The sequence below is a fragment of the Rhinoderma darwinii genome, unplaced genomic scaffold (genome assembly GCF_050947455.1).
Source record: "Rhinoderma darwinii isolate aRhiDar2 unplaced genomic scaffold, aRhiDar2.hap1 Scaffold_1586, whole genome shotgun sequence".
Classification (NCBI taxonomy): domain Eukaryota; kingdom Metazoa; phylum Chordata; class Amphibia; order Anura; family Rhinodermatidae; genus Rhinoderma; species Rhinoderma darwinii.
The window spans coordinates 452,804-467,614 of NW_027461989.1; the positions used below are offsets into that span (position 1 = coordinate 452,804).

General features: G+C 49.8%; 1 protein-coding gene across 1 annotated transcript in view; it reads left to right on the top strand.

The window, feature by feature from the left end:
* LOC142699462 (ephrin type-A receptor 8-like) overlaps positions 1-14,811 on the top strand; it is a gene marked incomplete at its 3' end in the record, with an annotated part of 80,368 nt that overhangs the window by 29,391 nt on the left and 36,166 nt on the right. The window contains exon 3 of the mRNA XM_075848052.1: positions 5,608-6,271. Coding sequence (XP_075704167.1) covers positions 5,608-6,271 — 664 coding nt within the window. The remainder of the gene's footprint in view (positions 1-5,607; positions 6,272-14,811) is intronic.

The window sequence follows — 14,811 nt, forward strand, 5'->3', positions numbered from 1 at the left end:
GCCAAAAGTGACAGCCTGGTCTCCTGCAAAAACAAAATGTCGGCTTCAACTCGGCCAAGAAAATCAAAGGCTGCAAATCTCGCCCTATCTGACTTAATGCTGGCAACGTTAATTGATGCCAGCGTCAACGGAGTGGGTGCCGCCATCATGGATGTTTGAGTTAGACGGCTTTCTTCTTCCCACCCCCCCCTCTATCTGATGAGGACCCCCCTTCTTTGCCTCGCTTCTTGCAAACTGAGGAGTCCATACTCACCACCCTATTCCCATCTTCATCCCCAAGTACCGGGTCAAGCTCCCCCTCTGGGGGCAACGGCCCCTGCAGCAGGGGAGGCTCAACGACTCTAGGGTGCCCTACCATGCCCTCCCTCTTAGTATGAGAGGCTGGAATGTCCACGAGAGCATGGTATCGATCAGTAGAGCGCACCAGGGGGGTACAGGATTTACCTTCCTGGGCCAGGGCGGGGCCAGATGTATTTGGCCCTTGTGTTTTGCCCGGTGTCCCTTTTGCTGTAGGCTGAGTCCTCTCTTCCTCTCCCACACTTTCATAGTGGGAGGACTGAGAGTCCTCAGCCCTCTGCTCCCTTTGGATCCTCCTCATCTCCCCATTCAATTCGGCCTCCCCAGGGGCATCAGATTCAGGGGGGGCATCCAGATCCGAATCAGAGGTTGTCCCAGTTTCCTGGAGCGCCCTCCAAATCCTCTCCTTCCTTCGCTTCTCCGCTCTTCTCTGGCGAGAAGGGGGACCCTTCTTTGCATTCTTCCCTTGCCCCTGTGCCCCATCGTCCCTGCCCGCACCCTCACCCACGGAGGCCTCCCTCCTTTCATCCTCCGCAGGTTTGGAACAAGCATTGACAACAGAGCGAGGACACCGACTGAACGGGTGACCTAAGTCACCACACAGGTTGCACCGAATACGGTCACACGATGCGGCTAGATGACCAATCCCCCCACAATGAGCACACTTCTGCACCTTGCAGCCTGCACTCAAATGTGAGGGGTCGCCACACCGGTGACACAACTTCGGCTGCCCCTGGTAGAAGACAAGGATCCGATCTCTTCCCAGGAAAGCAGACGATGGTATGTGGGACACCGTCTGTCCCAGACGCTTTAATTTAACCATGAACGTCCAGGCCCCTGACCAGATGCCAAACTCATCCATGTTCTTCCGTGGCATCTCTACTACCTCTCCGTACCTTCCCAACCAGGTCATGATATCAATACAAGAGAGTGACTCGTTACGGGTAAGAACGGTCACTCTCTTGGGACCACTTTGGCGAGAAATTGCTTGTGCAGCAAAGTCTCGCCAGCCAGGCTCGTCCTTCATCAGCTCGTAGTTCCCCCAGAAGACCTCAGGGCCCCCTAGGTGAACAAAGCTGATGTCAAACTCGACCGAGCCATGAGGATGTATCAAGGCAAAGATGTCACTCGCCTTGAAGCCCATCCCCAGCAGCAGCTCCACCACCCTCTTTCTGGGAGGGCACGCATCATTGCCACGCCACCGGAGACGGACCACATTCCTCCTGGCTACAGCCTGCCCGGCTGTTGGGAGCGACCACTGATCTCCTCGTTGCTCTCGGAAGGCATTTAGACCATATCTGTCTATCCAGAAAGACAGGTCCTTCTGCACTCCCCCTATGGTTAGGGTTTGCTTTCCCTCTCTTAAAGCGTCCAAGAGACGTTGTTGCAAGTTACCGTCCCCGGACCTTGAGGATGAAGATGGGTGGGCCCGCTGTCCCCCCGCTGCCACACCAGCATAAGACCTGCCGGATGTCACAGCAAGAGGAGCGCCAGGCCCATTGCCCCTGGTTGATACCCCATCCCCACCACCCACAGACAGCGCACTCAACACCCCATTACCAGCAGACACTCCAGCAACTTTATTTACAGACACCTGCATACCCCCAGCAGTTTCCACATCCACAGCCACAACTTTTTCATTTAACCCACCAGGTCCCCCTGCAGTCATCCTTCTGGCCAGGCCTGGTTCTATGTTATGTATTTTTCCTGTACATTTTGTGTGGGTAGACACTGCTTCAGTCTCCGCATCATCAGGCACCTTTGCAGGGACGCCACCAGATGTTATAAGCGGTGTCCCTGCTGTGCCCTCCGCCTCATTAACCTCCATCTGTTCTGAGTGCTGAACATTTTTGGGAAAGGGGCCACCGTCGCCCCCGACGCCAGCAGCCCCATTCTCACCTACACCACTTTTCAGCGATGCGGACGAAGGAGCCACTGACGTCACTGGAGCCGCCTCCGGCGCCGGACCACTCCCCCCTCCCACAGAGGAGTGGCCAACAGAGCCGGAGCCCCCTCTGTGACCGCCCTTGTCCGGAACGTCTGACGGCTTTACTGCGACACCGACAGACTTCCGGCTTTCAGACACCACATCCGGTTTCTGGTTTACCCGTTCTCCAGACCGCTGACTCGCATCAGAGACCAGTTTCCCGGGCTCGCCATTAACCGGACACGGGGACACACCCCCTGGCGTCACCAGGCCACCAGTACCGCCCCCTTTGCAGGGGTTGGCGTCCGGCGCCATTTTGACCACCACGTGTTCTAATGCCGGACCCGTAACACTCTCCCCGCATTCCCGCTCCAGCCCCACTGCAGAGGCTTGAGCTGGGGGTCTTGCGGGACCTGCGCCCTGATCCTGACTTTCATCAGGCTCAGAGCACAGGAAGGATCTTGCTGTATACACCATTTTAAATGAACCTTCAGCAGATTTTTTTTCCTTTGTCTTTTTTTTCTTCTTAAATTTTTTTTTCTTTTGCTTTTCCTCCTCTGCGGGTAACTCCGCACCGAAACAAAATCCCTGGAAGGATACCGGCGACTCCACATTACGGATCTGAGTGAGTAATCCTGGAGGCCGCTCACTGTCAGTATCAAAACTCTCCTGATTTCTCCCAGCTGTGAGTCCACCCTCCTCCTCCTCACTGCTCCTGGGTGCCTCAGAATCTGAGCCTTCTCTGGACTTTGCATTCTCATGCTCCATTTTCTCCCCCACAATTTCCTTTGTTGTGTCTGGGGCTCTGCTGTCTTCCTCCACACTTTCTATTTTTATAGGTTCTGCCATCTCGGCAAACCTCTCTTCATTTTTTAATTTTTCACCAAACACCCCTCCGCCTGCCAAAATCTCCTCACGTCTCTCTTCCACTTCTTTTATTTCCTCCAACAAGGATTTCACATTTAAAAGGTATCGGGACCTCTTACCTCCTGTGCATTTTGCAGCCCTTCCTCTGGCGACCGCCAAGTCCGCACGGAGCCGTTGCAGCGACTTCCTGAGGTCCCGATACTCCTCCAACCGCATAGCCAGACGGGAGCTGAAGTTCTCCACCGTCTCTCCGGTCCTCAGCTGTCCCCATTCCTCCACACGACCATCATCCAAATGTCCGGACAGTGCTGGTCCTTCTCCAGACGACAACACCTCTATCACCATGCCGGACCGCGTCTCCATACCCTTATCCAGGGTTCCAGCCACGGGGGGAGCCAGGATAGCCTTGCCCCGAGATGATCTCCTCACCCCCGCGACTGTTTTCATATTCCCAGCCAGCTGGCATGCTCCGGGAGGTAGAGGTCTGAGGCTCCATCCTAGGATGGAACCCCCCTCAGGGTACTTTCCAAGCCCAGGCAGATGGTATGAGGCCTGGGCAGATAGGATAAGGAAAGTCCCTGGATCCAAGGCCTGCACGGTAGTCTCAGCAGCTCTCTCCACACGTCCTACTCCACCCACTCCAGAGCTGCACTGACTATTCTGCTGGTGGAGTCACTGTGTACATACATTACATTACTTATCCTGTACTGATCCTGAGTTATATCCTGTATTATACTCCAGAGCTGCACTCACTATTCTGCTGGTGGAGTCACTGTGTACATACATTACATTACTTATCCTGTACTGATCCTGAGTTATATCCTGTATTATACTCCAGAGCTGCACTCACTATTCTGCTGGTGGAGTCACTGTGTACATACATTACATTACTTATCCTGTACTGATCCTGAGTTACATCCTGTATTATACTCCAGAGCTGCACTCACTATTCTGCTGGTGGAGTCACTGTGTACATACATTACATTACTTATCCTGTACTGTTCCTGAGTTACATCCTGTATTATACTCCAGAGCTGCACTCACTATTCTGCTGGTGGAGTGACTGTGTACATACATTACATTACTTATCCTGTACTGATCCTGAGTTACATCCTGTATTATACTCCAGAGCTGCACTCACTATTCTGCTGGTGGAGTCACTGTGTACATACATTATATTACTTATCCTGTACTGATCCTGAGTTACATCCTGTATTATACTCCAGAGCTGCACTCACTATTCTGCTGAGACATTTACTATATTTAATAACAAGAAACTGGTGTCAATTACACCGGAAATCGACGCCAGTTAGTAGCTTATTGTAAATCTCACTTTGTGCACATGGAAAGCCAAAGACGTACTCCTGAGGGCTCTAATGTAAGACTAGTGTATAAAATGCCAGTCTAAGTAAATTTGCTCCAGGGGGTTTAATGATAATATTCTTCCTGCCTGCGGCGAGCGCTAGGGGGTGCTCAGAACTATTCCGAGAAGGGATCGGCTGTCATGTTGTATTTGAACATAGTAGTTACCATCGGTTTGTGTGAATGATGAAGGAATATTTGTGTTCTGCTGGGATCTGGGTTGGGGCAGCCCTAGAGTTTTGTTGGATTTTCATGGGATTTACCTTAAAGGGAATGTGTTGCCAGAAAAACATGTTTTTTTTAAAAAAATTAAACATTTAGTGTGTGGGTGATTAAACATTGTTCAAATTTTTTTTATTTTTTTCAAGAGACAGGAAATATTATAAATTTTTTCTAATTTATAATACTACCCATTTTTGGTCACTAGATGGAGCTAGTTCCCAAAATTGCAGCATTGCAACATTGGGTTAAAAGCCCTCGCTCTAGTGAGCTCTCAGCATCCCCCCCTCCTTTATCCTGGCTAGTGCCGGGATAAACGAGGGGTTTGAAAGGTTTAACCTCCTACACTGTGTGTCGCCATTTTTTGAGGTAACCCACAGTGTAGTAGGTTTACATACAGTAGTAAACACACACAAACACTAACATACATTGAAATCTCTTACCTGCTCCTGCCGCCGCGGCTCCCTCCGGCCCGTCCGCTCCCTTTGCTGCCGCTGTTCCATGTGCACAAGTCCGGAAGCCGCGACCGGAAGTAGTAATATTACTGTCCGGCCGCGACTTCCGGTCCACAGGAAAATGGCGCCGGACGGCGCCAATTTCGAATAGGACTGTGTGGGAGCGGCGCATGCGCAGTTCCCACACAGACGCCGTACACGGCAGTCAATGGGACGGGAGCCGTTCACAGTCCCTATGGGACTGTGGCTGCCGTATTCCATGTCTGTGTGTGTCGTTAATCGACACACACAGAAATGGAACAAAAAATGGCAGCCCCCATAGGGAAGAAAAAGTGTAAAAATAAGAAACAGTAAAACACAAACACACAAATGAATATAAACGTTTTTATTAAAGCACTAACATCTTTAACATATAAAAAAATTATTTGTGATGACACTGTTCCTTTAAACTAACAGTGTGATTCTTCTATCTTGTCACAGTGGGACTCCATCAATGAAATGGATGAGTTCTTCAGCCCTATCCATACATACCAAGTCTGCAACGTCATGGCTCCAAACCAGAACAACTGGCTGCGGACAAACTGGGTGCAAAGAGATGGTGCCCGGCGGGTGTATGCAGAGATTAAGTTCACATTGAGAGACTGTAACAGTATGCCCGGGGTACTGGGGACGTGTAAAGAGACCTTCAACTTGTACTACACGGAGAGTGACCGGGACCTGGGCACCAGCACCCGAGAGAGTCAGTTCCTGAAGATTGACACAATAGCCGCAGATGAGAGTTTCACCAGTGTTGATCTTGGGGTACGGAGACTCAAGCTTAATACAGAAGTCCGCGGTGTGGGACCCCTGAGTAGACGTGGATTTTATTTGGCCTTTCAGGACATAGGGGCTTGTATCGCCATTGTGTCCGTGCGCGTGTACTATAAGAAGTGTCCTGCCATGGTGCGCAACTTGGCCGCATTCTCAGAAGCAGTTACTGGAGCGGACTCATCTTCCTTGGTGGAGGTACGGGGAGAGTGTGTCGGACACTCGGAGGAGAGGGACACCCCAAAAATGTACTGCAGTGCAGAGGGAGAATGGCTTGTCCCCATCGGGAAGTGTGTGTGCAGCGCCGGCTTCGAGGAACGCAGTGACTCTTGTGTGGGTAAGTCAGAAACCGTGGAGAGAAGGAGTTCTAGTATCTGGTGTGGAAATGGTCAGGCTCCAGTCTACAATATTACAGGCTCATACGTGGTCCAGATGATGTGTGAGGGACAGAGGTCCAATGTATGAGGAACCTGGAGACCGTTCTAGGACAGGAGTGCTGGAGAATGAAGGACATGGGAGAGAGTTACAAATATCGGAGAATTCTGTGGGGAATTTGGGGACATGATTTGCATTGTTGTCCTTACTTCAGAACGGGACATGAATTAACCATTTCAGTGCAAACTCCCATCCCCCTCCAGATTATGTCTCCTTAACAAGAGGAATCATCTGTACTTCTAATATTACAGGTTCTGTGGGCTGGAGTATGGGCAGGGCGAGGATCGGGCTGACCCGGAGATGTAGTCTGATTGCAGGTTCTGTGGGCTGGAGTATGGGCAGGGTGAGGATGGGGCTGACCCGGAGATGTACTCTGATTGCAGGTTCTGTGGGCTGGAGTATGGGCAGGGCGAGGATCGGGCTGACCCGGAGATGTAGTGTGATTGCAGGTTCTGTGGGCTGGAGTATGGGCAGGGCGAGGATCGGGCTGACCCGGAGATGTAGTGTGATTGCAGTTTCTGTGGGCTGGAGTATGGGCAGGGCGAGGATGGGGCTGACCCGGAGATGTAGTCTGATTGCAGGTTCTGTGGGCTGGAGTATGGGCAGGGCGAGGATGGGGCTGACCCGGAGATGTAGTGTGATTGCAGGTTCTGTGGGCTGGAGTATGGGCAGGGCGAGGATGGGGCTGACCCGGAGATGTAGTCTGATTGCAGGTTCAGCTATTGGCAGTGATCTCCTAGGGTGGTTCCCTTCCTCTGGTGGTGATTGCCATCCTGGATTAGGGTTCGGGTCAGTCCTGGAGCTCTAGGTGATTGGGATGGCTTCTCTTTTATGTAGGACACTCACATTAATCCACTTTACCTTTAGAATCTTACATGTGGTGTCAGCGACTGTCCCTTAATACTTAATAGTCCGAGTACAATGTGAAACTCCTATAGACCAAAGAGCAAAGTGACCTTGGCCCAGGACTAGAAGGCTTGTTCTAGAGTAAGAGCAGATACAGCAAAGAAGAATATCCCGCAGGAAGCAGCGAGAAGTCACAAGGTTCTGGGATTCGAAGGGCGAACCCCTGAGAAAAGAATCTGAAGGGTTAACCTGGAGGAAGAAGTTCTGAGGCAGGGAACCCAAAGAAAGAAAGTTAGAGAAGGAACAGAGTGGGGATGGTGTGGGCTGATGTGTACATGAGGTTGGGGCAGGAGGCAGGTATCGGGGTACTGGAGGGGACCGAGGAACTTTCCTCGCTTGGGGATTCTCTGACGTTGGAGGTTTTGCTATGAGCAAAGATTTTCACATGACCCACATGAATGAAATTCCACAGTAACACTTAATACTCCCTATAATAACCACAACGGGGGAGGGGGAAATGGCCAAAGACCGCTTTCCAAATTTCAGCTGAGGGTCCTGTATGAGAATTACACCTTGGCTTAGTGCTACTTCAGGGAATAAAGAGTTTATAGGATCCCCAATATCCTCAAGTCAATATCCCGGCAGCCGGTACCTACCAACGGCGGAAGCTGTACACAACCAGTGACACTATCTACATGATATATAGAGCAGTCCATGGTTCTCCTGCCTCACTGAGATACACTGTGGTCTGCAGCAGGTTTCCGTATCGTGTTTGAGCCATCTACATGATATATAGAGCAGTCCATGGTTCTCCTGCCTCACTGAGATACACTGTGGTCTGCAGCAGGTTTCCGTATCGTGTTTGAGCCATCTACATGATATATAGAGCAGTCCATGGTTCGTCGGCCTCACTGAGATACACTGTGGTCTGCAGCAGGTTTCTGTATCGTGTTTGAGCCATCTACATGATATATAGAGCAGTCCATGGTTCTCCGGCTGCACTGAGATACACTGTGGTCTGCAGCAGGTTTATGTATTGTGTTTGAGCCATGTACATGATATATAGAGCAGTCCATGGTTCGCCGGCCTCACTGAGATACACTGTGGTCTGCAGCAGGTTTATGTATTGTGTTTGAGCCATCTACAGCCATTGGAGCTTTCCAGAAATGTTAGAGCACTAATACCAAACCTGATAAATGAAGTAAATCTGAGAGGTGGCCACAGATCTACTGGTCATAGCCCAAAGTGTGATAATCCCTTGGCCACCTGCACTGATATAAAGATGAGCCCACACCCAAACATGAAAAACTGCTCCCCACCTACACGAGCCCAACCTCTGATCACCCCCAGCGCCTTGGTGTGACCTCACCGTTACTTTCCATGTGTCCATCCAGCCAGGACAGGAGGGGCACAGGGATTATATGGAGATCAGGGTCGTCCAGCAGAATAACAGTCACCCCAGGAAACATTGTGACAATAATTGGGGATTTTCTATTAGACTCTCAGTCCTCGGACAATCTGGTGGATCATCCAGGTCAGTATCTGATGCAGAACCCGAATACGTCTGTCCAGTTATACATGGTTAATCTCTGGAGCCCGGCATTGACCGGTCAGAAAAGGGTTAACCCCCCCCCCCCCCTTTATATGGACAGCCATTATTTCTAATTATCTGAGCCGGTTCTCACTCTCCCCACAACGCACGTTTCGAAGATTCTATTTATACTCATCAGGCTCCCGTAGGAGGCTGGGGTGGGGGAACGTTACATCCAGACGCATAAAACTCCCGCCACCCAGGTTCCAACTGTGCAAACGCTGATAGATTGCGAGCCTGACGGACATCTCACTCCATCCAGTCATTTCGGAGTAGACTGTTGATATAAATGGGAGGATATGGGGTCCCAGGGAGACACTTTAGAGGTTTATTTGTTTGGTTCCGCTCTATAATGGCTACTTAGTGGGAAGGTGTCCTCTTCTTCAAACACGAAAATGATGTTTGCTGCGATCGGCGCCGTCTCCTCGGACTTCGTTATGCAGAACTTTATTCAAGGTTAAATGCTGATGTCTTATCAAACCTTTCATTAATTATCTCCTTATTTGAGCACTAATTATCCGGAAAATATTGACTTCATCTAGGAAATAGTGACGCTGAGCACGCTGTGTGCCGCCATGTAGCGTCTCCGCACTGCTAGAATACAGCAACTTCTAGGCCCAGCAGAGAGTCTGACCCATGGCACATAGTCATTAAGAAAGTAGAAGGTGGTGGCCCCAGAAGGTGGTGGTGTAAGGGCCAGTGCAGGTGTGTTGCAACAAAGATAGTAGAAAGACAGGGGATTTCTTGCAAACTCAACTTTACTGCCAATGTTAAAGGCCGCCCGGCCACAGCAGCAACATGAACAGACGTGTCAATATGAGAAGCGCAGCTCTTAGAGGGCTGGTGGGCCAGAATTTTCAAGCTTCACAAGCCACAACTGTCTGCACTGTACTGGTGCCCGCTACACTCATGGGGAAACTACTGCCTGTACCCACCACTGCTCACACGACTCTTGCACACTTTGGGGAGGCTCCTGCTCGTCACCCACAACTGGCTTCAGGACCACAGGCTCAAACAAGTGCTCTCTCTCTACAGCAGCTCTCCACAGCAGCTCTCTCCCTCTCTCTCTCCACAGCAGCTCTCTCTCCACAGCAGCTCTCTCTCCACAGCAGATCTCTCTCGCTCTCTCTCCAGTAGGTCTCCACAGCAGCTCTCTCTCTCCAGTAGGTCTCCACAGCAGCTCTCCACAGCAGCTCTCTCTCTCTCTCCAGTAGCTCTCCACAGCAGCTCTCTCTCTCTCTCTCCAGTAGGTCTCCACAGCAGCTCTCTCTCCACAGCAGCTCTCCACAGCAGCTCTCTCTCCAGTAGGTCTCCACAGCAGCCCTTTCTCTCCAGTAGCTCTCCACAGCAGATCTCTCTTCAGTAGCTCTCCACAGCAGCTCTCTCTTCAGTAGCTCTCCACAGCAGGTATCTCTCTATTCAGTATCTCTCTACAGCAGCTCTCTCGTCAGTATCTCTCTACAGCAGCTCTCTCGTCAGTATTTCTCCACAGCAGCTCTCTCTCCAGTAGGTCTCCACAGCAGCTCTCTCTCCAGTAGGTCTCCACAGCAGCTCTCTCTCCACAGCAGCTCTCTCTCCACAGCAGCCCTCTCTCTCCAGTAGGTCTCCACAGCAGCTCTCTCTCTCCAGTAGGTCTCCACAGCAGCTCTCTCTCTCCAGAAGGTCTCCACAGCAGCTCTCTCTCTTCAGTAGCTCTCCACAGCAGCTCTCTCTCCACAGCAGCTCTCTCTCCACAGCAGCTCTCTCTACACAGCAGCTCTCTCTCCACAGCAGCTCTCTCTCCACAGCAGCTCTCCACAGCAGCGCTCTCTCTCCAGTAGGTCTCCACAGCAGCTCTCTCTCTCCAGTAAGTCACCACAGCAGCTCTCTCTCTCTTCAGTAGCTCTCCACAGCAGCTCTCTCTCTTCAGTAGCTCTCCACAGCAGCTCTCTCGTCAGTATCTCTCCACAGCAGCTCTCTCTCTCCAGTAGGTCGCGTACATGTCTGATGTTCATTACCGTTGAACTATTAGGCAGGGGAATGGGGGCCCCAGGCAATGGGAATCCGCACAGGTGATGCTTTGGACTGTTGGATATGACACAGATAAAGCAGATACATGTGCACCCCGCCGCGGGGAAGAGCCCGGGATTATTCACGGTGTTCACATAAGAGGGAAGCTGCATAAAGACTTCAGCGCCGGTGAAGCCCGATATCTCCGCGGCCAATCTGCATATCCCTTACCAGAAATAAGGACTGAGCCCCGGCGCTTTCTCATGTGCTGCTCCTACAGAAACGCCTTTTCTTTTTCCAGCAAGAGCCGCTTCGCCACAGAGATTTACAAGCCGGGCGGATCAGTTGGAATAAGAAATTAGCACTTTTAATTGTCAGGAGCAAAAGATCCAGCGGCTGCCGCTCACGTGGAGGATTTTATCTGCACGTGGAGAGATAAATGACTTTATGCAGCAGACAAATAATCCTTCTAAAAATACATTTAGCAGAGCAGGTGACAGGACCATTCGTGTTGTTACACCACTGACCCCCCAAGGAGACTCCAGTCCGCTGTGTGGAGCCCCACATGATGCCCCAACAGTGATGGAGCCCCCCATGATGCCCCCGCAGTGATGGAGCCCCCCATGATGCCCCCCACTGTGTGGAGCCCCCATGATGCCCCCGTAGTGATGGAGCCCCCCATGATGCCCCCCACTGTGTGGAGCCCCCATGATACCCCCGTAGTGATGGAGCCCCCCATGATGCCCCCGCAGTGATGGAGCCCCCCATGATGCCCCCCACTGTGTGGAGCCCCCATGATGCCCCCGTAGTGATGGAGCCCCCCATGATGCCCCCCACTGTGTGGAGCCCCCATGATGCCCCCGTAGTGATGGAGCCCCCCATGATGCCCCCCACTGTGTGGAGCCCCCATGATACCCCCGTAGTGATGGAGCCCCCCATGATGCCCTGCAGTGATGGAGCCCCCATGATGCCCCCCGCTGTGTGGAGCCCCCCATGATGCCCCCGCAGTGATGGAGCCCCCCATGATGCCCCCGCTGTGTGGAGCCCCCATGATGCCCCCATGATGCCCCCGCGGTGATGGAGGTTGGAGGAACAGCTCTATTCTCTGCCACATGATGCAGTTCCAGCTGCCGTTTTAATGCGTTCCCTTCCCAGGCGGAGCGTGCTTGTCACATGACTGCGTGCTTCTGTCCGCTGGCGTTTGTGCAGGGAGTGGTAATTACCAAATGGCTGACTCCATTTTTGGCTTAGAAATGTTTGTGTCGTTAAAATATCAGCAAAAAAGACCGGAAAATATAAAGATCAGAGATAAATCCATGTGATGGCCGAGCGGTCATTTCAACTGCATGTGCCTTTCAGGAGAAGGAGCCGCACACGGCAGGTAGGGCGCAAAGCGCGGCCGCGTATAGCAAAAGGGACTGCCGACCATTTACAGGACTTGGGTCCGGCTGTACGAGGTCTTTTTTGGGCAAGTTACTTAAACCCTTCCTGACATGTGACGTATCCACATGGAGTGAACCCGCTCCATACGATCCCGGTGTCGGCTGTTTGTCACAGAAAGTGAACGTTGATGTGAACAGGCCCTGACCTCTGCTACTAAGTGGTTTTACATAATAGCACAAAACCAGCTTCCGTTTCAATCACCATTGATATCAATGGTGATGGGATCATTGCTAATGGTTTCCGTTAGTCAACTGCGCTATTGATCATTTGGAAAAAGGGAAACCTGCCGAAACTGTGACGAACGGAATCCATTAGCAATGTTTCCGTCACTATTGATATCAATGGTGATTGAAACGGAAGCTGTGGTTTCACTTTGACTTTCCGTTGCGGGGTTCACCCGATGGAAACCTCAGACGGAACCCTGGAACGGAAAGCCAACGCTGATGTGAACAGGCCCTAAGTGGAAAACAGGAACTATGTAAAACCACTGTCCCTAGTTACCTACTATAGGAGCCTCACCTGTACTCACCTGTAGCCGCTGGTCAGAAGCAAAACCTTATAGGAAATGCCGCTGTGACGATGGGGAACTTGTACCATAGCGGATCGTGTGGGAGCGCGGTAAACTGTCTCCTTAAATGTGGTCTGAGGAAATGGCATGGGAGGGCAAGAGTCAGGTGTCCAGAGTGTTTAAACTCTATGGTGAGTGGGAGGTTTGCGCATGTGCACCTGTTTAGCAGTGACAGCAACTCTATGGTATGTCTCTATGGTATGACGCTATGGTAGGTCTCTATGGTTGGTCTCTATGGTATGACTCTATGGTAGGTCTCTATAGTAGGACTCTATGGTAGGTCTCTATGGTAGGTCTCTATGGTAGGACTCTATGGTAGGTCTCTATGGTATGATGCTATGGTAGGTCTCTATGGTAGGTCTCTATGGTAGGTCTCTATGGTTAGTCTCTATGGTAGGTCTCTATGGTTTGTCTCTATGGTAGGTCTCTATAGTAGGTCTCTATGGTAGGTCTCTATGGTAGGACTCTATGGTAGGTCTCTATGGTAGGTCTCTATGGTAGGACTCTATGGTAGGTCTCTATGGTAGGACTCTATGGTATGACTCTATGGTATGACTCTATGGTAGGTCTCTATGGTAGGTCTCTATGGTAGGACTCTATGGTAGGTCTCTATGGTAGGACTCTATGGTAGGTCTCTATGGTATGACGCTATGGTAGGTCTCTATGGTAGGTCTCTATGGTATGATGCTATGGTAGGTCTCTATGTAGTCCTCACATGTATGTAATAAGTGAGGAGTACATCAGGATATATGTAATATGTGAGGAGTACAAATAAGGATATATGTAATATGTGAGGAGTACATCAGGGTATATGTAATATGTGAGGAGTACATCAGGATATATGTAATATGTGAGGAGTACATCAGGATATATGTAATATGTGAGGAATACATCAGGATATATGTAATATGTGAGGAGTACATCAGGATATATGTAATATGTGAGGAGTACATCAGGGTATATGTAATATGTGAGGAGTACATCAGGATATATGTAATATGCGAGGAGTACATCAGGATATATGTAATATGTGAGGAATACATCAGGATATATGTAATATGTGAGGAGTACATCAGGGTATATGTAATATGTGAGGAGTACATCAGGATATATGTAATATGTGAGGAGTACATCAGGGTATATGTAATATGTGAGGAGTACATCAGGATATATGTAATATGTGAGGAGTACATCAGAGTATATGTAATACGTGAGGAGTACATCAGGGTATATGTAATATGTGAGGAGTACATCAGGGTATATGTAATATGTGAGGAGTACATCAGGGTATATGTAATATGTGAGGAGTACATCAGGATATATGTAATATGTGAGGAGTACATCAGGATATATGTAATATGCGAGGAGTACATCAGGATATATGTAATATGTGAGGAATACATCAGGATATATGTAATATGTGAGGAGTACATCAGGGTATATGTAATATGTGAGGAGTACATCAGGATATATGTAATATGTGAGGAGTACATCAGGGTATATGTAATATGTGAGGAGTACATCAGAGTATATGTAATATGTGAGGAGTACATCAGGGTATATGTAATATGTGAGGAGTACATCAGGGTATATGTAATATGTGAGGAGTACATGAGGGTATATGTAATATGTGAGGAGTACATCAGGATATATGTAATATGTGAGGAGTACATCAGGATATATGTAATATGTGAGGAGTACATCAGGGTATATGTAATATGTGAGGAGTACATCAGGGTATATGTAATATGTGAGGAGTACATCAGGGTGTATGTAATATGTGAGGCGTACATCAGGATATATGTAATATGTGAGGAGTACATCATCAGGATATATGTAATATGTGAGGAGTACATCAGGGTATATGTAATATGTGAGGAGCACATCAGGGTATATGTAATATGTGAGGCGTACATCAGGATATATGTAATATGTGAGGAGTACATCATCAGGGTATATGTAATATGTGAGGAGTACATCAGGGTATATGTAATATGTGAGGAGC